General features: G+C 41.5%; 1 protein-coding gene across 3 annotated transcripts in view; it reads right to left on the bottom strand.

Annotated features, from left to right (window-relative positions):
* Positions 1-25,758, bottom strand: part of mlxip (MLX interacting protein) — a 105,066-nt gene that overhangs the window by 20,865 nt on the left and 58,443 nt on the right. For all 3 annotated transcript variants that reach the window (XM_056593014.1, XM_056593015.1, XM_056593016.1), the window contains 7 exons: positions 22,112-22,201; positions 21,086-21,174; positions 14,740-15,241; positions 13,327-13,427; positions 11,953-12,055; positions 11,652-11,755; positions 11,082-11,189 (listed from right to left, as the gene is read on the bottom strand). In XM_056593014.1, coding sequence (XP_056448989.1) covers positions 11,082-11,189; positions 11,652-11,755; positions 11,953-12,055; positions 13,327-13,427; positions 14,740-15,241; positions 21,086-21,174; positions 22,112-22,201 — 1,097 coding nt within the window. The remainder of the gene's footprint in view (positions 1-11,081; positions 11,190-11,651; positions 11,756-11,952; positions 12,056-13,326; positions 13,428-14,739; positions 15,242-21,085; positions 21,175-22,111; positions 22,202-25,758) is intronic.

The raw sequence follows: 25,758 nt of genomic DNA, 5'->3' as shown, positions 1-25,758 counted from the left end.
AGGCGCAGCGCCCCTCTTTCCCGGTTTAGATTAACCCCTGACTTAAGGATGACGTACCCGGTACAAATTTGGCACCCGGTACAAATTTGGTGTGACAGCGGCCCGCGGAATCATTCCTGGCGCCCCGCAATGACATACATAATTATGTAAGTTATATAAAAATAAATAAAAAATTAACTTTTTTTTATTTTATTATTATATCAATATTAATTTAAACAAAAATAAATGAATATAAAGAGAAAAGTCGACTCTCTAGCTTTCAATTAAATCCTTTTACATTTGTTAGTTTTAATCCGACTGTACATTACTTTGAAAGGCTGAACCTCAGTTTCGTGATTTAGACCTCACATGACCTTACTCCCAGAGGTCCACGGTGCAATGTTTTTTTTGACCACTGGGATGCTGGCGGCGTTTCCCGCCAATTTTTTTTTCAATTGGCGGCCCTCAGTCAAATTTCGGGTTCCTAAATTGGCCCTCAGTTGTCAAAACTTTGAGAACCCCTGCTCTAAAGTATGGGAATTCTTTAATGTGAAAGGAAACGATTCCGTGATACGTCGTCTTTGCAAAATGGAGATGACTTTCCATTCTAGAACCACGGCAATTCACCAGCACCTGAAGAGGCGCCACCCGGTAGCAGCTGCAGATGACCGAGCACCGTAGAATTCTACGAATGCATTACTTTGCACTTTTATTTTGGAATTTAAAGGCAATAAACATGTATTGAAATGTTAAGGAATTCATATTTTTTTCATTCAGATATGTAAATCATTATTACATATCTGCTATTAGTCAATTGCTATTAGTCAATTAATGGGGAGATAATCGATATTCGAATCGAAATCTAATCGGACTGAAAAAATTAATCGTTAGATTAATCGATGCTTTGAAAAAATAATCGCTAGATTAATCGTTTAAAAAATAATCGTTTAGTTGTTTTTTTAAGACGGTCAAAGACGGCTCTTTTAGTTAATTCTTGCATTAGAGTATAACAACAAAGGGAGAGACGTCGGAGAACCCAATGCAGTCTATTCATAATATTGTAATGACCACGGAAGAGGCAGTGAATGAAGTATTAGACAGCCATTTATTAGAAACCTAATAAACCGTTGGAACACACAAGACTGGTAACCATGGTAACCATAGCAACGCCAACGCCGGTAAACAAACCCCTCGAAGAGAGCTCCCAGCCCTACGGCCATCCGGATGCTCATACAGCTTTTGGCCGTGATATTATATATACAATTATATTATATTAATTCGCCCGATTCGCGTCTTTAAGTTGACGGGTGAACGCACAGTAAAACCGAAAAAAACATGGCTTTGGCGATCCCGAGATCGCGTTGTCTGAAATCGCGATTTCGATCAGAAAACGATAAATCGTTCAGCCCTATATTAAAGTCACTACCAATACCTATAAACCAGATCCCTGGGCTCTTTAATCACATCACACGTTTTTTTCCTATAACTGTTACACTGACGACACTCAGCTATTCCTCTCTTCCCCTCCTCTGACAACATCCTGATTGCAAATCGCATCTCAGAATGTCTGGCAGACGTCAGCACTTGGACTACTACCCATCACTTGAAGCTTAACCTCAATAAGACTGAGCTCCTCCTTTTGCCAGGGAAAGACTGCCCTCACATGGACCTACTGGTCACTGTTGAGAACATCGCTGTATATCCATCAACAACTGCCAGAAACCTTGGTGTGGTACTGGACATTTGGGCTGCACCGCGAACATCACAGCGGTGGCCCGATCCTGCAGATTGCTCTCTACAACATCCGCAGGATCCGGCCCTTCCTCAAGTTTGATGCAGCTCAGCTCCTGCTCGAGGTGCTCGTCATCTCACACCTTGTGTTAGAGACATTTTCGGTCTGATATAATGTTTTATTTATTTATTAATATTAGTGCTGTCAGTTTAACGCGTTATTAATGGCGTTAACGCAAACCAATTTTAACGACGTTCATTTTTTTATCGCGCGATTAACGCTCTTTTGGCTGGGCAAACGTTGTCGTTTTTTCCACCTGCTGTCTAGCAACAACTAGTCACGTTAGAAAAACTACAACACCATACCGGATCTAGCTACACCGGAAACAAAACAACAAGCACGCCGCACAAACTTGTTGGGGCAAGATATGGAGCGGGTGAAAAACGCCTTAAAAGTGTGTGTGTGTTTGTGGGTCACTCTGTTCGAGCCTGAACGAGTTTAATGTTGTCATTAGCTGTTACGTCTTTCTAACCAATCGCAGTTCAAGGCCCACCTGGGCTGTACCACTTCGGGATGGGCCGCTCAGTTACTCACCTCTAGACAAAATCAAATTGGTTGCGACGTTTACAGATTGTATGTGTTGCGTCTGTCGAGTGAGTGAGAGAGGTTGCGGTTGCACAGTTCAGGCTGCCGGACGGCGCTGCAAGGAACTTTTATAAACGCAATATTGTTATCCTGCAGCAATCAGCCCGACAGCCCCGAAATGTTAACGGCCCACCGGGAATTCTCCTGACTCTCCCGATTACCACTCCGCCACTGTGTGTGTGTGGGGGCGTTATTCGATAGCCTGGTAATGTGTATAGGCCTACGTACGGTAGGAATATTCATACTACCGGTAGTTTCAATAATACATTTAATAGTAATGGTCATTTAATTTCCCATCTTTGCTAAGCAAGAGTTTTGTTCGAAAGTTCAGTGACTGAAACAAATAACAGCCTGGGGTATTGAAGTTTTACGGTAGGCCTACCACTAGCCGTGTTTCCATCCCCCCGATTTTATGCGAATTTTGAAGTATCGAATCAGTAACACAAATTTGCATAAAAATCCTCTAATTCGCAAAAAAAGTTTATCCGCTCGCTACAGGTGGTTTTTAAGAAATGCGAAAGTAAGTAAATGCGCAAAATGGGAGATGGAAACACACTTTTCGAAACAGCTGTGACGTAGGGAACATTGAACACACAGGACTGACAACGTCCTTCCTATTTCCGCATAACGACCGGCCATAGCAACCATGGACATATTATAAAATATAAAATGTCATAATAATATAATATTCATAGTCATATTATATGTCATATTATATGTCATAACATATATGATAGCAGCCCTTCCGACATCAACTTGTAGCGTCAATATAAATATATTTTTAAGCGTTTGTACGTAGACATCCTATATCATATATATGTATACATGATATAGGATGTCTATGTTTGCATATCCTTTAATCATACCGTGTCCATTAATCCCTGATATATGGGCACCTAAGTAATTCCAGTCAAATCGTCTGTTCAGCCTGCAAAACGAGAGCTGGTACATTGTGGAAAATGCATTAAACTGTAATCAGAAAACTTGGTTATATGCTATAGACCCTGGAGTATCTGTGGTATAAAGGCAGCAACGAATTTCGAATTATAAATATGTACAATGTATCCTTTAAATATGTCCATGGAACAGATGGCCAATGTGAATAATAGGTACGCTGAAGAGGAAACATTTTTCCTTGCTGTCATCGAAGAAAAATACATTACAGCTATTTTAGATGGAAAACAACGCAATTCCACTATATATCAGGACCTAAGAGAGGCTGTTATCAAAAGGATACGACAAGCCCTGGAATGTGTGTAGTTTTCTGCTCCAACCACTTGATGGAAACGCACCTAAAATTTATTTTTGCAAACTTTCTAAAGATTCGCTTCACCTTTTAGATGGAAACGTGACTACTGTCATGTCACCTACCAGATGTCAAGTGGACCGGGTTGATTCACTGCGGGTCTCTCTTGATGCATGCGTTCTGTCCTTCTCAACACTCTCTGATCTCACTAAAAGGCTAGCAGCACGAAATCAAGGGATATTTATAATAGAAAAAAAATTGTGATTAATCGCGAGTTAATTATGACATTAATGCGATTAATCACCATTAAATATTCTAATCGCTTGACAGCACTAATTAATGTACAAGATGGTTTTGGCTTGGTTATTTGTTTGTTTTATCTTTTTTCATTTAGTAAAAACATATTTTGCATTTGACATGTTGGGGATACCGTATTTGAGTTAATGAAGCGCACCTGTTTGTATTTAGGAGGGGGGCCACAGGTGAATAGGTAGACGGGAAGCCGTAATAAAATGTAACTGCTCAGTGACAGCTCTTTTGATATATGTTAGAAAAGGTTTATGTTGATCCTCATGTTTTCTTTTTGCTTTTGGTGAAATAAATACCGCGAAGCTGACGGACGATCCCTGCCTTTTATTTTTTAATCAAAAGAACGAGTGTGTCTCAAACCCACAACCCCGAAAGAACGTGCATATTTTTGATTACCAGCTAAATAAGTCACAACGTTTAGTTAAAATACTACGCATTGTGGAGCTTTAGTTAAAAAAGTATGCATTGTGGAGCTTAAGTTAGCAAACTACGCATTGTGGAGCATCAACTCAGCGGGACAAGCTCAAGACGGCGAGAGTTACAACTGCTTTAGAATACAGCGGAGCCGTGAGTAAACGAAGCGCTGACGATTCATGAATGGAGCGCTGGTGGTTCAAATAAAAAAAAGAAAGAAAAAAGGTTCTCTTTGTCAAACAATGGAATTAATGCCTGCATGCGCATATTGGATGTTTGATAAAACGAAGAACTATGATGTCTATGCTTTTGGAAGTTTATATGGCACGGGGAAATACGTTTTCTGCATAATGAAATCAATCAGAGGAAACAATTGTTGAACGGATATTTGGATTGAAAGAATCAAGTAAATCAGTTCCTTAACGAATTACTCCAATGAAACTGATAACCAAATAATCATGGACACGGAAAGTGAGAATCCTCACGTTGACGCCGCATGGCAGAGGAGAAATTAAAGTCACTCAGTCCATCGCGGAGAGGAAAACTTGGCGCATGCACGCGCAAAATGAACGAAATAAAGACTGCTGGTGCCTGGTGGAAATGTTGCGACGATAGATGAAGACGTTGGAACATTTAAAACGGTCTCTGAAGGAATTTGAGGAAATTCATGCAAATATGCAAAGGTTATTATCTGATGAAATAATGGAACATGAAAGAATGAACTGGTATGAGCCAAAGATGTCTACATTCAGAAATTTTCTAAAGGATGTGGAAATGTGGAAAAAACCGGACCCTCATTGGGCCACAGGATAGCAGTTCTAATGCATTAAAAACCTGAGGAAGAACAAAATGAACGACTTCTCGTTCGGCTCTCCTAAAATCTAAAATGGAGAGAATGGTACCGGAGATAAGCCTGGCCAAATCCGATGCAAGATTGAGAGTTCTGGAAAACGGGGAGCAAATGCAAAATATTCCCAATCGTCCAGAAAGACCACATGATGGCATGAATGAATATCTGGAAAACTATGAGGGAAATCCTGACTGTGATCTCGAACCATCTCCAATTAAATTTGCTGAAATTGGAGCCATGCCCAAAACCCCACTCCAGAGGATGTTAAACCAACAACCAAATGCACCAGAACGGGCGTAAGCCCTCAACAAAGCCCAAGTCCTGTGGCCCAAGTGGACCTCCAGGTATACTCACTCTTTCACACATACTCGACACTTGAATTTCACTTGAGTTTTGCCCAATCTGATACATTGGGCACTGATACAGTGCCCAATGTTGATACAGTGGAGGTGAGTCACACCACTCACCTCAATTGGAGTAGAGTTGGATAAATGGCCTCAAATCTATAATGCTTTTAAGCAGACTATAGGGTTCAGATAATGCATTAGATGTAACATTGGATAGTACACTCCCATTTATGAGGTTATCTTAATTGTTATTAAACTCTGCTGTAATTTAATAATTTAATATGCCTTTTTTTTTCATTTTTAAACAGAAATTTCCAAATCAAGAGCTCATAGTCCAGTCCAGCCACTTCTGAAACTCTAACCAAGGACACTCCAGGGCGACAGGCGCAGAAACTTTCGAGCATCATGGTACTCTATCCACGCATGGCTAGAATATTCACTGACACAAGACTGTTATGCATGGAGGCATTTTGGCCTTCCACACACCGAGTCAGTGTTTACATCAGCCTTGGGATATAAAAACTGGAAAAAGGCAACATTCAGAGATGGAGGGTTTTGTGCACATACAAAAAGAGAGGGTCACACAAATGAAATGATTGCCGATTGCTTAATGATTGTAAATGTGGCTCAAACTTTAATCTATCTTGCAGAGTCCGCCTAATACCCATTGTGAATATGATGTTTATTATTCTGTGTTTGATAGATGTTTACCGACAGAATTGAAGAAACATTGACACTGCTTACACTGAAGTCATTAGGGTTTCATTGTCATGTAACAATAGTACTGTAATGCATGTTATACTTTTTGTTGCTGTTATAATTGGGTGTCAAGCAACAAAGTTGCGAGAAAACCTATTGTTTTTGTATGAATTCCTACTATTATTTACCTGCCATGGGAGTCTATGGCACTCCATAGAACCGCTTGGCGAAAAGTTGCGAAATTTTGCACACCGGTTCAGGACAGCCCCATTAGCCCAACAAGCCAATTTCATGTTGCTAGCCCAACTGCTCTAGCGCCACCAACAGGTCAAAGTTGTACATGCATTCAAGTTAATAACTTTCGACCCATTCATCCAATATTCACAAAGCAGGTATCATTGGATTCCTTGAACCAAGCCAAGTTCAACGCACCCTATGACGTCATTTTGCGCCATGATGGATTTTCCGCCATCTTGGTTTATGTCCAAAACCTTCAAAATGCTACTTCTATCACACATTTTGTCCAATCCTTTCGAAATTTGGTGCACATGATCTTCAGGCCATGATTGATATAAAAATATCAAAGATGTTTCAAATTCAAAACCGTTTGGCCGCTACAGCCAATCAAATTTGGCCAATTTCTTTGCCTTTGACATATTATAACCAACTTGGTACATAGACCCAAGACCTCATCATGATGACACTCAATGAATTTGGTGAGCTTTGACCTCAAGGGGGCGCTGTTATTAATGTGTTTTAACTCCTCTCTCTTCACATGAGTATATTTCATACAAATGTTCAATGTCTGGTGATACCATCAGACCTCCCCGTATAAATAGTGAATGATTTATCACGGAAATATCCGCGACAGCCAATCTAATTAGACCGTGATGCCGCCAAACAGGAAATACGCCAATATCTCAGCAGCCCTTTGACATATCATAACTATACATAGACCCATGACATCATCATGGGGACACTCAATGAATTTGGTGATCATTGACCTCTAGGGGGCGCTATAGTTAACAAAGACATGTTTTAACTCATCTCTCGTCACGCGAGTATATTTCACACTTATTTTCAATGTCTGGTGATACTGTCAGAACGCCCCATATAGCTAATAAAATATTTCCCATGGCAACCTCAGAAATTGGCCGCCATGTTGAAAGTTGTCACAATCAATATTACATATCCACAGGCCACAGATTATGTCCAATCATCATGAAACTTGCCAGATACATGGTTCCTGCAACATTTTTAAAGTCAAATTTAAGACTTTTTAAGACCAACACATACATAAATTAAGACCCAAAAAATGCCTGAAAAATTATTTGATAGAAAAGGGAATTTATTGAGTCACTTATACACATCAACCGTAGCCGTAGTACTAGCAGTAGTAGTACTCTTGCAAAGTTATCTCGGAAGCGCGCGGACACGTCGATACGCGAACACATGAACCCACCCGTGTCACCCATAGTCACCCATGTCCCGTCGCTTAGCAACCGGACACGCTGGGGTTGATATGTTACCGGACTACTGTAACTACTACGGAGTGATAACAAAGACATGAATCAGGCAATAAATCCACCGTCCTTGACAGTGGTCAAGTTTGGAGTGCGGAGTGGACCAAATGCGAACTACTGCAGCTTTCCTCAGTTAAACCCCAAACTAATTTGAATAAGTGTTTGGATGTCGATTATAGCGGACTACACCACCTCTTCTGTAGCCGAATAGAATTATTTTACGAACAGATAATTGTATTCCGATTGAGGCGTATATATGATCCTTTTCTATTCCGATTGAGCTGTTCTTCCACATCTATGCGGATCAGATGCGTCCATGTAAACACGGCTGACAGTGATTACACACACACACACACACACACACACACACACACACACACACACACACACACACACACACACACACACACACACACACACACACACACACACACACACACACACACACACACCGAACTTCCTTATTCGAATATCAAAAAATAAATCAAAATTCAAACTAATATTAGGCAGCCCTTAATATTCGAACCCGTTATGGCAGGCCAAGAGGGAGAGCGTCGGAGAACCCGACGCAGTCTATTCATAATATTGTAATTACCACGGAAGAGGCATTGAATGAAGTATTGATTAGACAGCGATTTATTAGATACCTAATAAACCGTCGGAACACGCAGGACCGGTAACCATAGCAACGCCGGTAAACAAACCCCCCGAAGCCCAATCCAGGTCTTACTGAAGGAATAAATAAGTCAAAATATTATTAATAAATATTAGAATATATTCGAATATTAATATTAATAAACAAACAAACTTCAAATATGATTTTTGGGCAAGGGTCAAAGACCGCCACACAATTCAATTAATTTACTGTTTGGAATACTTACATTAAAATGATCCAGCATGAACTGTGATCCATAGTACCGCGATATGACACGGCTGTCGGTGTCGTCCGTGGGCCAGTACCTCACATGGATATCCATCGGTTTGCTTTTAGTGGTTTTTTTCACTCATCGAACATGAGGACGTACTGTTTATCGTTTACGCTGCGTGACAGCTCTCTTTTTATGAAAGATGCGATGCCGTATTTGGCAAGATATGCCGTTTTGTTTTCACCTCAGGTGAACGACTTCGCAAACTCAGAATCTGGGAACATAGCAGCCAAGACGTTACTAATGTTCTCGTTCGATTTGAAGGAATTATGTCTGCTCACCGTGTGGAGAACCCACAATACCTCCGCCTTCTGGGTTTCTGGTGGCGACACAAAGCCGGTTAACGCCGTCTGATGTGAAGTACTAGCCACGGATGCTGAACTTTTCAGTCCACTTCTTTCAAATAATACGGGCATCGGTGTAGTCCCGCTAGCTGCAACGGAGTATCGGATATATTTCTGCGACCTCATGTGGGACTTAAGAGCTTTTGCTCCCATGGTCCCTAGTATGAATGCCTTTCGGGATAAACGTCACCTTGCCTCGTAATCACCTGCCTTCTCCAACCACCCCAGAAACTTATCCTCCTCAAACCATTTCTCATTGAATTTGCACCGTCCCATCCTGAAAGTAGCGCAAGTTGGCCTAATGATGTCAACCGTCACTAGCTAAAAGTAGCGCCAGCAAGTTAGCCTACTGATGACCGATGTCAACGTAACGTAAAACTCCTGAAAATGCCGTAATTAAAAGACGCACTAGGTGATTTGTTGTGCGCGACAATTTCCCCTAGTCTTAAAAAACCCTCTGCAAAATGTAATACCTAGAGCAAATTTACAGTAAATTTAAGACAATTTATGGCCTTAATTTCACACAAAAAAAATTAAGACTTTTTATGACTTTTTAAGGACCCGCGGGAACCATGAGATATGATCTTCAGACCAAGCTGAACAAATGTGCCAAACAGCTTTTTCTCATTCAAAACCGTTTGGCCGTGACAGCCATCAAACTTGATGGCAAAGCCGCCAAATAAGCCTTTTTTTTTTCTCAGTCATCTCTTTAACATATCATAGGCAAACTTGGAACATAGACTCATGACATCATTCTGGGGACATCCAAACAATTTGGTGACCCTTGATCTCAGGGGGATGTCAAACAGGAAGTGAGCTAATTTCTATGCAAGGCCTTCATGCATCCAAACCAAACTTGGCTCATGGTCTTATGAGTGGATGCTTGTTTACATGTGTCTCTGTTAGGGATATTGTTCCGAATACCCCTATGTATTAGTGTCACTTGTTCATTCGGGCAGAGGATAATGCGCCCTTACCACTAGGTAGCGTAATTTTTCCATATGGTAAACATTGACGCGTTCTCGCATAATGCTCTAGCTCATTCCACCAGCCGTCGTTATTACCGATTACCGAGACGGTCGTCATGTAGCCACCTAGCCGATTACGTCCGTCCGGCAGAATTAGTTTATCGATTCCCATCATGCACCTAGACGATTACGTCTGTCCGATTACCGATACGGTCGTCATGTAGACACCTAGCCGATTACGTCCGCCCGGCAGAATTAGTTTATAGAGTCCCATAATGTTTGACACCCACATTGCTGCATGCAGCTATATTTTCCATGTTGTGATCAGACTTGATTAAAAAAAAACATTCTATCCTTGTTTTGTATTCTTGATGATACACTGAGAGAATTGACTTGGCTCGTCGCCATAAACTGAGGACATCTCTACTATGAAATAGAATACCTAACTGTCATTGTACATCTGTACAACCATTGTTCGACTAAGTCGTACAATAAAAAATAAAAACACCAGTAGCAATCAGTAAATCAACAGTTTAAAAACAAGTATGCATACAGAATAAGTGCATTATCTTTTGGAAAGTGTTAGCTCCTTTATTACTTTGCATGTAGGAATAAGGAAAAATTTGATATATTGAATACTTTTTCTATTGCACCTTAACCTGAATCACGAATAATGTTGAGATGTTTGCTGTATGTGTCTTAAATAGCTCTGCTTCTTCTGGTGAGACACATGCTTGCCACCCAAAAATTATCACTAGCCCCATCCTGGCCACCCCAATGAAATTGTCCTGGATCTGCCACTGATTGTACCGATAGCGATATATTGTTTCACTTTCTTATGAGAAATGTACTTGTAAGTCGCTATGGATAAAAATGTCTGCTAAATGTGCAAAATGTAAATGTAACACAGAGACCCAAGGCATAGCTTTAACCGAGAATATTAGAAGAATGTTTTCGGCTTTACAGTACTAAGGGCAAAATACCAAAACGAAATGACAAAGAAATGACAACAAATCACAATTCAAAATAATAGCCCTAACCAAGTGGTTTTATGTATGGATGATTTAATGAAGGTTAGGGAAGGAAATTAGGGTCTTACGTTGGACTGAGCCTTGAGGGTGGGCACCAGGTTGCAGAGGGTTTTAAAGCCGATGTTGATGTTGAAGCGTCTCTTCTGCTCGGCAGAGATGTGGGGCACTCTCCGGCTCTTTGACAGACAAATCAGAAACACAGAGGCTTACAACTGTTCTGGAAACAGAACTTTGCGCCATCTTCCCCCGGGAAGTTTAAAGGGATTTATACGATGCAATGTGTTCTTTATTGATGCATATATATTTTTCTACTTCATTTGAATTAAAAAACAAAGAATCTTCTAGGTATACGTTATAAACTATAAAAAAAATTATATCATGAAATTAAGACTATAAAAATTCTTGCATTACAGAGTTAAATCCCATTTAAAAAGCCCATGCATGAAGGCTGCAACAGCAGCATATTTATCTTGCCCAGACTGTAATAAAATAGGTTTTAATTTATAAGCAAACCACTAAGAAAAGCAAATACAATTCTACGATTGGACCACTAGTAGCAACTGCATCAAGTCAATTCGTTTTTTTAAGCACAGGTGACAGATTGATGGATTTTAACGTATAGATTGCAGCAAACTCACGGATGACCCAAGACAGAGATTCATCTGGTTTGGATCGTTCTTTAAAAATTCTGAACTGCCAAGGGGCGAGTGCAAACCATCTGGACCACATGGTGAGCCTTGACCTGCGTGCGCACACACACACACACACACACACACACACACACACACACACACACACACACACACACACACACACACACACACACACACACACACACACACACACACACACACACACACACACACACTGAGGTTGATCTGGTTAAAAATGTACAAGTGCAGGATCAAGGGATGAGCTTGGAGAAGCTGCTGGTCTTACTGGAAGTTTTCTGCCCCTTGCAGCTGGAGGAGTAAGTCTCTTCTTTAGGGACAATGGCCTGGGGACTCTTGTGCGTCTGTGGCACGATGTGAAACGCAGGGGCCTGAGAGACAGGCATTAACAAAGCTATAGAAAGGACAGCATTTACTGGAAAAATGCAGGCTTTTGCTTTTCAAACTATACGCCCAGGCAAACACAATTGCACGCAAGTTCAGCTTTTGTTCAACAGAGGTGAAGGTAGCCCTGTTCAAAGCATATTGTACAACGCTTTACTGCGCTCAATTATGGTCAAGCTACAAGAAATCTAGCATGCAGAGGCTGAGAGTTGCGTACAATGATGCTATGCGCATCCTTTTAAAAATACCCAGAGGGGGCAGTGCCAGCCAGATGTTTGTCACAGCAGGAGTGCACATTCCATGCACTTTTATTTAAACAATTTATGAAACGTTTGGAGGAATCTCGGAATGGTATCATTGTGGTACTTGTAAATCCCAATCTGAGCTGTGCTCGCTATACCTCCAGCCTGAGGGTGCACTGGCTGAAATGTTTGTATATTAACTGACTTTTTATATTTTTGTATTGTATTTGTATTGTACTTGTGCTATTTATGGACTTGAGTCTGAAATAAAGTTTTCATATCATATCATCCTGATCACAAATGTGTTTTATAGACAAAACATCATCGCATGCATGTTGCAGATCGAGTAGGGCTGTGAAACAGGCAGTGACACCCATGATATGGATACCTTGCCCATTACATGATTGATCCTATAAAAATTGCATTTACATTTAATATTACACGCAAATTGCATTTTGTTGGCAAAATAATTGCTGCAATGAATAGATTGCCACCTCTGTCGGGTATAATGATTGTATATGGTGTTTAGCGTCAACTGTTCAATAGCTAGGTTTTATCTCGGATGATATTGGCCACGTTACAAAAAATAAATAAGCCTCAAATATCTTTAGCGAATATGCGTTAAGGAACACTGGTACGTAAAGTCCCAGCGTAAACAAGGCGGCGCACACTGGGCAGAAGTGACACCTAGTTCTGCCCTAAACCAATATGATCACGTATGCGCGACGCAGATCGGACAATGACAGAAGTCGGACGGACGTAAGGCAAGCGGTTAAGTATTAAGTAAAGCATTAAGTGTGATCAAGCAGGAAGTGATGAGGAAGGAAGTGATTTTGACGAAGCATGACATGTTTGTTATGAGGCAGGAATTGATTCCGATACAAGGGCAGTAAATAGTTATATTATGAAGCAGAAAGTGAATCTGATGTCAAGTATACATGTCAGTAAGTGAAATAAAGCAGGAAGTGATTCTGATGCAAAGTGGTTGGCAGCTGTGTAATAAAGCATACCCCTACCAGACTGGAAGATGTAATGACCATTCCTGCACTGGGAACGACTTCGGCCTTCAACGGTGCTGGTGTTACAATCAGAGCATTTGGTCCAGTAGAAAACTGACCTAAAAAGCAAAAAAAAGCGTTGGTAGACTTGATAAAAGCAGTGCTGCTTATACAACTCATAATTAAATGATCCAATACCATTCTGAAATAGGTAACTAAAGTTCAGATAACTAGACTTAGAAACAAAAGTGATCATCAAAATAGATAACTATGCTTGCACCATGCTAATATACGTTTGTACTGGCTTTACTGTACGGCACCTAGGGCTAAAGGCCAAAGCAAATGGTATATATATTTACATGGAATATATTTTCCTCACTATCAGGGAAATAACTGGGCTTAAAAAGCTGGTCAATTCAGTGTTTCAAATGGAATTTGAACATTGATTAAAAAAGTTTTAGGAAAGCCGTAATTCGTATCCCCATGGTTACGACCCAGGGCAACTTTGATTCATTTTTTAGCAGAGACTTTCAGGCAGACACCGTAGTTAGCCGCTGCCCAGACAGAGCTCTGCGTATCCACACTAACCTCACCGCTGGCAGGGTTTTGCATGAACGCTCTAAAAGAGCGGTGAACTGAAGGGACCCCTCTGCTACTGAACTTGTGCGTGAGCACTGCTCGCTCTTGCAATGGTGAACAACGCTCCCTCTCGCGATGGTGAACGACGCTCACGCACCGTTGACACAATGACACATTGTATAACATCCTTGCATTGTTTTTTCTTGGCTTTTGAAAGTAATCTTAATACTATAGTAGTATACAGTCATCTTTTTGTTTGGGCACTAGGTAATGGAAATTATTGGAGGGCTTGGGCTTGATGGGTAGGAGGAGGTTCTATTGAAAAATAATAGAATCAAACAAGAAGAAATTGACGTTCACAGTTCATTTTCTGGGACTGTGAACGGAGTTCAAATTCCAAATTGTGAAATATGAACTAGCTCCTTTTAAACTGAACTGAACTCTGAGCTAGCTCTTGTGAAGTGTGAACTTGAACAGCAGTGACCGCCGGTGCCCCTTGGTGACGTCATGACGTCAGACTAGGCACACAGGCACTGACACAAAACACCACCTGCGTTCGCAGCAGAGTTTAACTTTCCAAAGTGTTTTAGGTAGAAAAAAAACATAGGATTTTAACCCTTCTTTCTCTGGGGACATATTTCAGTGACAAAGTGTTAAAATGGCATAGATTACTAAGCTGACGATCATATATAGACAAATGATCACATTTAAAACATAAACAAAAGTTGGTTTTGGGTTCACTGGCTCTTTAAGCAAAAAACATACAATATCAGGTTTTCTATTGTCTAATAAATAAAATAAAAATGTCTATGAAGGCCATGTGAAACCAATTCTATAGAAAAGTTGATTGACCTGTGAGCACCAGATGAGAGGAAGGTAAGTTGTTGGCTGGAACAATTCTCTGCATGTGGCGGCCTTTAGCTTTATTTCCCCCGGAGTTGTGGATGGGTCGGGGCAGGGCGAAGGTCTGATGCTTGTTGGCCGGACAGGGAGCCAGTGGCAGGAGCTGGGACACCAGTAGCGTTTGGGCCTTCTGCGTGGGGGCGGAGCTGTACTCCAAACCCTGGTTGTAGGTGGAGGACACATCGCTGGGCACTGCGGAGGTGGAGGAGGCGGCGGTGGTGTGTGTGATCCCAGACAAAGATCCATGGTCATCTGGCAGGCAGTGTGTGTGTGGTCCGTGGGCTACAGGCTGAGGGCCTCCTGGCTGAGAAGCCGAGGTACTCCGTTGGGGGAACAGAGGCATGTAGCCCTGTACGTATGCACAGCCGTGGGCATCCGTCCCGGAGCTCTGACTGGCTGTGGAGTGAGGACCCAAAGGCCCCTCCGCAGAGAGCTGCATGGAGGACATTAACTAAGGTGTCGACCAGGAGAGAGACGGAAAAAAAAAACGAATTAAAGAGAAGCCATATACTGGACATACAACTGAAGGAACGGCACAATCACTGGTGTAACAGATTAGTGCAACATGTATTTGGGCTCAAGTCATGTCACCTACAAAAGTGACATCGCTGGGATGTTTTTGCACCATTTTAGAACCACAGGTTCAACTAGAAAAGGCATTTCCTTTAAGAAATTGTGTTGTGACTGGTGGCTGTTGGAAGACTGACGCTGAACTGGATGCTGTCTTTAAATGATTTTTAACAATTGAGAGATGGATGGAGATTAAACAGAGTTCAACATTTCAACAATCATCGGCCCAAGGACTGATATTTTGAGGTGTTTTGAGATAGACGACTACTCAAATTCTGAGCTACCCCGGGCGGGATTTAGCGTGAAGATTCCTTACGGAGGATGTAGCACACAATACAATGGAAAGATTTCAAATAACGGACTTGGATGCAAAATGTAGCCCTTTATTATGCAGAAATTTGCTGCTGGTGTGTTAGCCTAGGACATTTACAATTACAATTAGGGCATTTAGCAGACGCTTTTATCCAAAGCGACTTACATCGCTTTGGTGGTTAATACACACATTGAAACACCAACACACTAACCCTAACCCATGACACTTAACCCTAACTGCTCCTGCCTTGCATGGTTGACTCTGCTGTTGGTGTGTCAATGTGTGTATTAACCACCAACTACTAGAACTAGCCACCTTTCGGTTACAAGACAACTCCTCTACCTCCTGAGCTAAGCCTAACTAACTTTATACAAGGTCTATGTTCGTGCAGTACTCTGCGTTGACTCGGTCCTAAAAATACAATATTATTGTAAATTATCACATCAAAAAAGCGGTAGCTAACGTTAGTTGAATCAAGCAAACAAATAGCTGTTTTTGTTCCAAAAAGCTTGACTTACCTCGAATTTAACATAAGATAGTTCCTTCAAATTAGGGCTTTACGGTATGGACTAAAATGTACTGTATATCACGGTATGATTTGAGGCATAGACGGTAACGGTATTATATCACGGTATGTTAATTTTATCTTCTAATTTCGTATATAAATGCTTCTGAAGGGGTAAAATACTGGTAGGGCAGCAAAACTGCATAAAAAGTTACTGAAGTTACTTCCATCTCCGAAAAACACTAATGTTTAATAGCATGGATTTGTTTCTCCACTTGCTTGCGGACCTTGCCGTATAGTTCTGGCATCTCAATTTGGCTGAAGTATGTGCGGGCAGGTAACGCATACCAGGGATTGAGTGTTTTGACCATCTCTTTAAAGCCCTTTCTATCGACATTTTGAAAGGGAACAATTGTCCTTACACAGGTAAACAGTGACAGCGTTTGTTATCTCGTACCACCCCTGGCATTTTGTCGTTTTGTTTTGGACTGGCTTTGGAAAAAGCCTGCAGAAGCAATGTCCTATATGCAGAGACAGCTTCACGGTACCAGCGTCTGTCTCGTACGGTGGGGAATGAGAGCTTGTGAGGGACTATTGCGCAAGCACGCAGGCGCGCTTACGTCGCGCCTGCATGCTTGCGCAATAGCATACTGCCTGCGAAGGCAATATCGCTGTAAAAATCTGTACGGTAAAGTCTCACGGTAACGTCAAAATCCATACCGTAGCGCAAATTCACACTGGTGTACTTTCTATACCATTTATACCGTACACTCCTACTTCAAATTGGCGTTAAGAGTTTCCATCAGACTCACGCGGTAGCCAGGCGTCTCATCCAAAGGTGAGCTCAGTTGGCGCCGTTTGCTTCAAGATTCTGAAGTGCTGAGATTCCCCCCCCCCCCCCCCAAAAAAACCTCTCCGGTTCTACGCGATTTGGGTCGCGGTTCTACGCGACCCAATAGACCAAGAAAACGGCGATTGTTGCCGACAAGCGACAACTTTGCAGGTGTGAGTATTAGAATGATGATAACAAAGGTGAGGGAATTCGTTCACATCTAGGTTATTGAGTAAAGGTTGAAGAATGATCAGGCTAGATAGATGGAATCTTATCTATATGCCCCATCATTGGTTCTACATGAATTATCATTGCTGCAATGGTCCATGTCAGAAATGTTTAACCTTAATTAAATCCTGCTTTGGCTAAAGCGTGGTGAAATCACACACTCTGGACCTCAATGGAAGTCAAAGAGACGAAGCGAAAATATACGAAGCGCGTATAAAATAATTACAGAAAGAATCTATACATAGAAACATAGAAATTCTTTTTCGATCAGTTCAAAGATCTAAATGTGATGATTGAATTTAAATGTAGAAATATTACCGAATTGTGAAGTCTGAAGTTTCCAAGAAATATACATGCATTAAAGTTGAATATTTTAGAAAATATAGAAAACACAATATTGGGATATCCTAAAAGGCTGTAACAGCTTAACGAGGTACAAATATAATTTATAAGTCCGCACCCGATCCACGGCATCGGGCCGATATTTGCCAATTACGCTGGATCAGATATCGGAGTGGAGAAATGAGAGCTACCGCATGAGAGCTACCTGTTGAAAAACCAAGTCAGCAGTGTGGCTGTATTTCAACCTTAAAGAAGAAAAAATGGCAACAGCCAGGGTCTGGCTGTTGCACGATTGTTGCACCAACCTCGGCTACAGCTGATCACAGATGTTGTGATAGCTACAAGTTTGGCTTCCACAAAAGCTAACAATTTCGGACTTTGCGGACGTCCAATCGATTAAAATTATTAATAAATTGGAAATATGATTATTATAATTTGGGCGTTTGTGTGTCGGGACCCCATTTTTATGGCTAGAGGCTAGCTGCTTCTTACATATCCGATGTACTCCCAGTAGAAGCTAAATGCTAATGTAAACTATCTTTTTCACGTCATGATATCTACACAAACGATATGCCATTTGAAAGACTCCAAGGAGTCCAACCGTACAAGCTGGGGATGGGCACGAGTAGTAAATTCCAAACTCGAGTGATCGAAGGAATTCTATTTTTAGAATCCAACGCATCTGCAGCAGGAATAGGCCTGATGATGAACGGCAATATTACCAACCAAACATGTAATGCTTATTCTCCATCAAAACAGTCAGAGTATTCATTATTTATTTTTGCAAACGTTCAAAACACATTTTCCTTACAAAAATAAATATGCGTCTCACAATTTAAATCACGTTGAACCAAAGCCTGTAACGGTTTAAAAAAAACAAAAAAAAAACAATTAGCCTAACCATTGCAAATCATTTAAGCTGCAAATAAAACGGCAGCAAATGGACTATGAAAATACTCAGCGTTGTGATCTTCTCTACACGGCCGGGATTACAGCTGCGTCTTGCGGCGGTGAAATAGCCGACACACTTGGTTGCTACGGGTCTGCTTTCCCGAACTCACCGTTGTGTTTCAGGAGTATATGTTGCCGCATAGTACTTGTAGTACTCTGGTAGCTCGATTTCGCTTGGCATATTTTACATTTCACCATATGATCTCCTATTTCTTTAAAGTATTTCAATTCTTCGCAGCGCTTTGCTGTAACCCCCATCTCTTAACTTTTTGAATTCTGGCGTGCCTGCACACGGCACGGCACGCGGCACACAGAAATTTGATACATTTCATTTGCTTTGTGCCCACGACATGCGTTAGTGGCGCTGTCATTCCAAATTTGTACCGGCTGCCAAATTTGTACCGGCCTACGTCATCAGTTGTTGACAAATTCCAAACCTGCCTGGCAACAGACGACGCGATCGTCTGTTGCCTGGCAACGGGCGATCGCGTCGAATGACATAGGAAGGTTCTTGAACATTCGCAAACTTTCATGCTCGGTCATTGCACTCCTTCATTGAGCGTGACAAGACAGGTTTTTGAAACCTGCTATAAACACTCAGTTTACTAGCTAAATTCGATTAAACAATTCAATACAATACAAATATAAAGTAAAAACAAGTGTTATCTAGCGATCCGTTATCCGTATTATGTTATTTGGTGTTCGGCAACATAAGCGCGAATGGTTTTTGAAACCTGCTTTAAACACTCAGTTTACTAGCTAAATTCGAAAACAACTGATGACGTAGGCCGGTACAAATTTGGCAGCCGGTACAAATTTGGCATGACAGCGCCGCACAGAAAATTGATACATTTGCTTCAGAAAGCTTTGTTTGTGTGTGTATATGCAAATTTGAGTTTCCCTGTCCACCAAGCGAGTTCATTCGTAACGAGGAGTACTCGAGTAATCGATTCCTCACACCCATCCCTAGTACAAGAACTTATTTTGATTAACCAGATGTGAAAGAATAACGTCAATAACACTTCCTGGTTACTACATGTAATGACGCATAAGCACAAGCACACACACTTGATTCGACCATTTCAAACTATCATCTTTAACAGCTCAGCTATTGTCTATATTATCTCAAATGTATTCAAACTTTAACCATTTAACCATTTGTTTAACTCTTCACTTTATGTTTTGAACTTTTATTTTTATTTTTTATGTGTGCATGTTTACATTGTTAACTCCATTTTAACGCTTTTCTTAAGTGAGATGTTTGAAGATGGTTTATTGGCAATCATGAGCAAAGTGGTTCCATATTTTTTTAATTATTATTATTTGTGAGAGTAAAACAAAGTATCGGATAGATATCGGTATAGGCAGCTAGCCTAAGCTATGGTATCAGAATTGAAAAAGTGGTAACGGGACATCTCTAATATTTAACATATATTTAACAAAATCCAACATCTACGGCCCCTTAGGACTTGTGTAGGGGATGACCAAAAAAGGTGAATAAGAAATTGCCAGAAAATTATCAATGCAGGGCGCCCAGGCCCCTTACTATGATTCATGCTACATTTTTCAATTTTTTATCTAACTGATGATCTAATTTTTTTCTGATAATACCTGATCAATACCTGATGTCAATACTGAGTGACTTTTAGAAAGAAGAACACAGACTTGTTTAACCTTGATCACAACAATTAGCTGTAACACTAATCAGCCCTACAGGCAACCCGGGTCAGATACAAACTCTTGTTTCTGCCATGCAGGTCAATGGAGAAACGCAATACATACATAGTTATCTATGCCTTTTTAAAACTGCGAACTGAAGTAAGTTCCCAATTTAGAGAAAGAAGGGCAGCGTCACTTGCTACGTTGTGTCGCGCATTTCGCATTCAATTTCGCTCATTATAACACTCATAACAGTAACACAACAACCGTACTAAAAAAATACCACAAAGTTTTCGTGGGTCGTAACCATCTTTCCTAAAACTCAGATATTTTTCTATCTTAGTGTTTTAATTGAGCTAAAACAGTAGATCAAAAAGGGGTCAAAAATAGAGTAAAACAAGAGCAACCCAAAATGTAAAAATGCATCCTCTATTCAGCCATTAGAGGGATAAAGAGATGTTATAATAATATTTTTGTATATTAATATAACGTAGTAGCCGTTGATTTCAATACAAGCTGAACAATTTGTAATTAGAATATATTTTCTAGGACAAAACTGTGGAACTATTAGGGCCAAAAAATGTGGCGTTGTATTTGGGCTTTTTGGTGCCCTAGAAGTCTATGCTACAACTTGTATACCTAATAGATCAAATATGTCTGCCTAATGATGTTCAACTTGCATTTAATGAATTTTCCTTTCCAAATGGTAATCGCTTCAAATATTACATGAGCATATTTGAAGCAATTGTATTGCTCATTGAGAAACATATCTATGTAGTTATTTATAGCAGTTTTCTTATCAGAAGGGCAGATTTGAGGGCTGCTTTGACTTGTCTTTTGAGGCGTTTTGTATTACGGGGTGGTTGTGTGAGAGTTGTTGGCGCTTGGCCTTTACCTGTGAGCTGCTGCTGGGTAGAGGGGAAAGAGACGGTGCAGTAGGGGAGACAGTGGGGAGGAAGGGCTGACGCAGGCTGTGGAACAAGTCTGATGACAACATTCTCTATGTTAGTGTGCTGCAAAAACATCAGACTAACAGGCTTGTGTTTTCAATGGGGGAATAAGTCAGGAATAACAATCCTCGTTCACACTGCAAGCGGAAACTGCTGACATACGCATTTTTTGCTCATATACAAATTGTATCTGATTTTGAATAGCAAAGATCGAATGGATTTTGATATTTTCGATTCTAAAAAGTCAGATCTTTTGAAGTGGACTACTACGTCTTTCTGCACTGGCTGGGGTTCCTCTGTGAATAGAAACATGGAAGACCGCTATGATGGAGGTAGTCAGTAGAGGGACTGTGATTTGTAGTACATGGTAGTCTATTTAATGTTACCCTTGACATCATGGCATTAATTTAGGAGGAAATGTGTTTTTGTAAAGCCATTACCGTCCTGATACCACCACTCCTGCCGGTCCCGCAACCACACAAACATCCAAAAAGAAGTTCTAGCCATTGCTTCACAACTGCTCACATCGCTGGCTTCCACTGCAAATTAACGTATTAAGGACACTGTCAACACTGACTTCAGTGGCCTCCATGGTTACTTGGTACCACAGTGTGCTGTGTGAATCTTTTTTTTATGTTATCTGGCACAATTGAGTCAGTTCAGACTGTGACTAGTTCACACTGGAATTTGATATTGGCCAAATTAAAAAAAAGAATGTGAAACAAACCAATGGGAATCTGAGGAATAAGTCCAAATTCAGCAGTAAGGCTTGCAGTGTGCCCGTAGTCGATGTTATTACCTTGATACTAGTACAACAAAACAGCTTGTGATTTACACACGTTGATTAATACTGTGTTAAATGTTCTATCAACATCTAGATGAAAAGGGAATGACCGTGAGCATCTTGGACCTGCTAAGGGTAGAATTATCCATGTGTACGCTCTCTGGGTGTAGTTTCCAAAGGCTTCTACCTTGCAGTGGCTCAAAAGAATCCATGAAGTCCAGGTTTGGCTGCAAGGTTATGAGTCCAGGCTGAATCATGTCTGCGTTCACCGCATGAGCTGGACAAAGAAAAGGGATGAATCTCTGGTTTGGCACGCACCCTCGCCCCAAGTCAATCGCAGCCTAAATGCTGTGGTGCCACTATGTTCCCTACACCTTAAGTTTGACTTCTGGCCACAAGAGCAGTGTAAACTAAAAGACAGCAAAGGGAATAGGAAGACCATTGTGTATCCTTACCCAAAATCTACTACTCAGGCCCTATAAATGAAAGTAAAAAATATCTCCATCATAGAAGTTTTTGGCCAAGATTGAGGGCCCTATTTTAACGGTCTGAAACGCAAGTGGGAAGCGCAAGTAGCTTTGTGGGCGGTTCTACGGCGCTATCGCTATTTTACAGGCGGATAAATGACGCTTGCGCCGCGGCGCAAGTGTCAAAAGGGTTGGTCTGAAGCAGCCTAATTACCCGTAGGTGTGGTTTGGGCGTAACGTGCAACAAACCAATGAGAGTGCCAGCTCCCATCCCCTTTAAGAGCCATGAGCGCATTTGAATTCAAATGAACGCATTTGAATCGGACGAGTTGATATTTTGACAGCGCGTCTGCAGTCTCCGATGAGACAGATGCACATGAATTTCAAACTGCAAATGGCTTAGTTTATTGCCAAATAATATGGCCTAATTCACACATGGAATAAGGGGTTTTCTTCCACAACTTCAGAAATACTGAGTCCTCAAATAAATTTCGGCAAAGAAAACGTATGATAGGCTATAACATATGATATGCGGTAACTGTGGTTCTATTTAATGATATACGCAATACAGTATAAACATTGTTTCTTATACCGTATTTTCCGGACTATAAGTCGCGGTTTTTTTGTAGTTTGGCTTGCCCTGCGACTTATATTTCGAAGCGACTTATATGCCAAAATTGTGCGTACATAATCTTCGGCCGCAAGATGGCACCGTCATTCATTAGGCCTACAACTGAACGCTGCAAGCCTACTGCACCACCGAATAAATTATATTCTCGTCGTCATCGTCCTCAATGTCCTCCGGTTCAACCAAAGCTACCCCAGCCTTAGCTGCAATGTTGTGCAACATAGCTGTCACACATATCACAGCGCATGACTTGGCCGGCGAAAACTGGAGCCCTCCGCTGGACTTGTGTCTAAAGCGCAACTTCCACCTCCCGATCGTGCGCTCAGGTTTAGGACCGCGGCGCATACGCGTCCGGTGGAATCCCGGTGTCACTGAATTCGGTATACTCTCAGAACTACGAGTGGGACCGACACACCTGTATTGCTATTGCAATTTTATTCAGTCTCTCCAGACTAAACGTTCTTGTTTAAATGTTTAAAAATAAATGCGACTTATACACCGATGCGACGTATATATGTTTTTTTCCTCGTCATGGAGCATTTTTTGACTGATGCGACTAATACTCGGGAGCGACGTATAGTCCGGAAAATACGGTAAGTATTTTATGCTATCCTAATATGCATGTGTCCCCGCGGTAATAGACATTGCCATTGATTGTATTATGCGTTACGTGTTTAGTTTGCCCAAGTGAAGGAGTTCAAGTACCTCGGGGTCTTGTTCGCGAGTGAGGGAACTATGGAGCGTGAGATTGGCCGGAGAATCGGAGCAGCGGGGGCGGTATTGCGTTCGCTTTACCGCACTGTTGTTACGAAAAGAGAGCTGAGCCGCAAGGCAAAGCTCTCGATCTACCTGTCGATCTTCGTTCTATATCCTCACCTATGGTCATGAGGGTTGGGTGATGACTGAAAGGACGAGATCGCGGGTACAAGCGGCCGAGATGAGTTTTCTCAGAAGGGTGGCTGGCGTCTCCCATCGGGATAGGGTGAGAAGCTCAGCCATCCGTGAGGAACTCGGATTAGAGCCGCTGCTCCTTTACTTAGAAAGGAGTCAACTGAGGTGGTTCAGGCATCTGGTAACGATGCCCACTGGGCGCCTTCCTTGGGAGGTGTTTCAGGCACGTCCAGTGGGGAGGAGACCTCGGGGAAGACCCAGGACTAGGTGGAGAGATTATATCTCAACACTGGCCTGGGAACGCCTCGGGATCCCCCCGTCAGAGCTGGTCAATGTGGCCCGGGAAGGGAAGTCTGGGACCCCCTGCTTGAGCTGCTCCCCCCGCGACCCGACCCCGGATAAGCGGACGAAGATGAGAGTGTTTAGTTTGCGTGTGTTTAAACAGAGCACACACGCGCGCCCGCATTCATTCATTCTTTTTAACACTCACTCGCGGTAAAACAATGTTTTTCACGATCAAATAGGCCTACTCTTCAATCCTAAAAGTTATGGGCATGTAGGCCTACACGATGTCTGTGTAAAGAAAATATGTGTTTGCTGTACGGTGTTTGCAGATGCATTGATTTAAAAGTACAACTTACTACCGCTGCATCAGCTGTTCTTTCCCAAATAATTTACCAAGAATGTGCGGCTAGGTAGATGAGAGAAGCAAAGTGTATGCGCGAGGTGCACAAGCAATCCGTATGCATCGCATGCGCATGTATGCATGCGCCCTTAAAATAGCATCTGAACAACGCGCCACTGACTTTAAACCAGGTATTTCCTGGTCAGTAGCGCAATGGTATTCAGAGACGGCAAAATACCGTTTGCGCCAGAACACGCCTCCTCCTTCCGCCGAACCGCCCCTTGGGGCGCATGATCAATCCCTAATTTACCGGCGAGTGGCGCTGGTGGGAAAAGAACGCTCTGCGCCAGTTGTAAACTAGCAACGACACATGCGCCAGTGACTAAGTCACTTGCGCCGGATGCAAGATAGGGCCCTGAGTGTTTAAAGACGGCTAGGGTGGCCTTATGATTTCCTCTTGCAGTCCACTGAGAGCCAACCAATTACCAACTAAAACACTCCACTTTTATCGCCTATGATATATTTCTCTGGAACATGAAGTAGAAGCCCAATAAAGTAAAGTTAAAAAGGTGCAATGTGTTCAATTTGGAAGAATCGGTTCTCTAAATTCTAAACGAATATGGGGCAGCATATTAACAGAAGGATGTGGTGACAACCCAGGTTATTCTAACCATTATGGAGCATCTTACTTTCATCTTCCTTCACATAGTGTTGATAATTGAAGATAATCTTTGACAGATCTTAACTAATAATTGAACAAGTTGCACCTTAAAGTACAGTAACTCATACAGTTCTTTCAATAGTGAGTTCACTTGCTGTCAAAATTGACAATGATTGATTGAATTGTAAGTCGCTTTGGATAAAAGCAAATGCTGAATGACAAAAAAGTGATGTAAATAGATATACCGAGTATTAATTCTACAGAACTTTCTTTTATCCTCTAGTTTGTCTAGAAAAAAATGAAATTTTTCAGTCAAACTAGATAATTTACTTATATAATAAAAAAAAAAATATTCTTGTAGTTTAGCGCGAGCATCCATGTTTTTCCGACTTGATAGCTCAAACACACGTAGGTCGGATATTCAGAGTTTCCCACTTCCGATTTCCGAACCTTAAACGAACGCAGCATAACATATGTTTGTGATTTTATTTGCAGGTGTGGTAAATGAGCTAATCGTGTGTGCCATTTTAGGTAGTATCGGAGGCATTTGCGATACTGGTAT

Source organism: Gadus chalcogrammus, chromosome 6 (genome assembly GCF_026213295.1).
Source record: "Gadus chalcogrammus isolate NIFS_2021 chromosome 6, NIFS_Gcha_1.0, whole genome shotgun sequence".
Classification (NCBI taxonomy): Eukaryota; Metazoa; Chordata; class Actinopteri; order Gadiformes; family Gadidae; genus Gadus; species Gadus chalcogrammus.
This window is presented reverse-complemented; position numbering and strand designations above follow the sequence as displayed.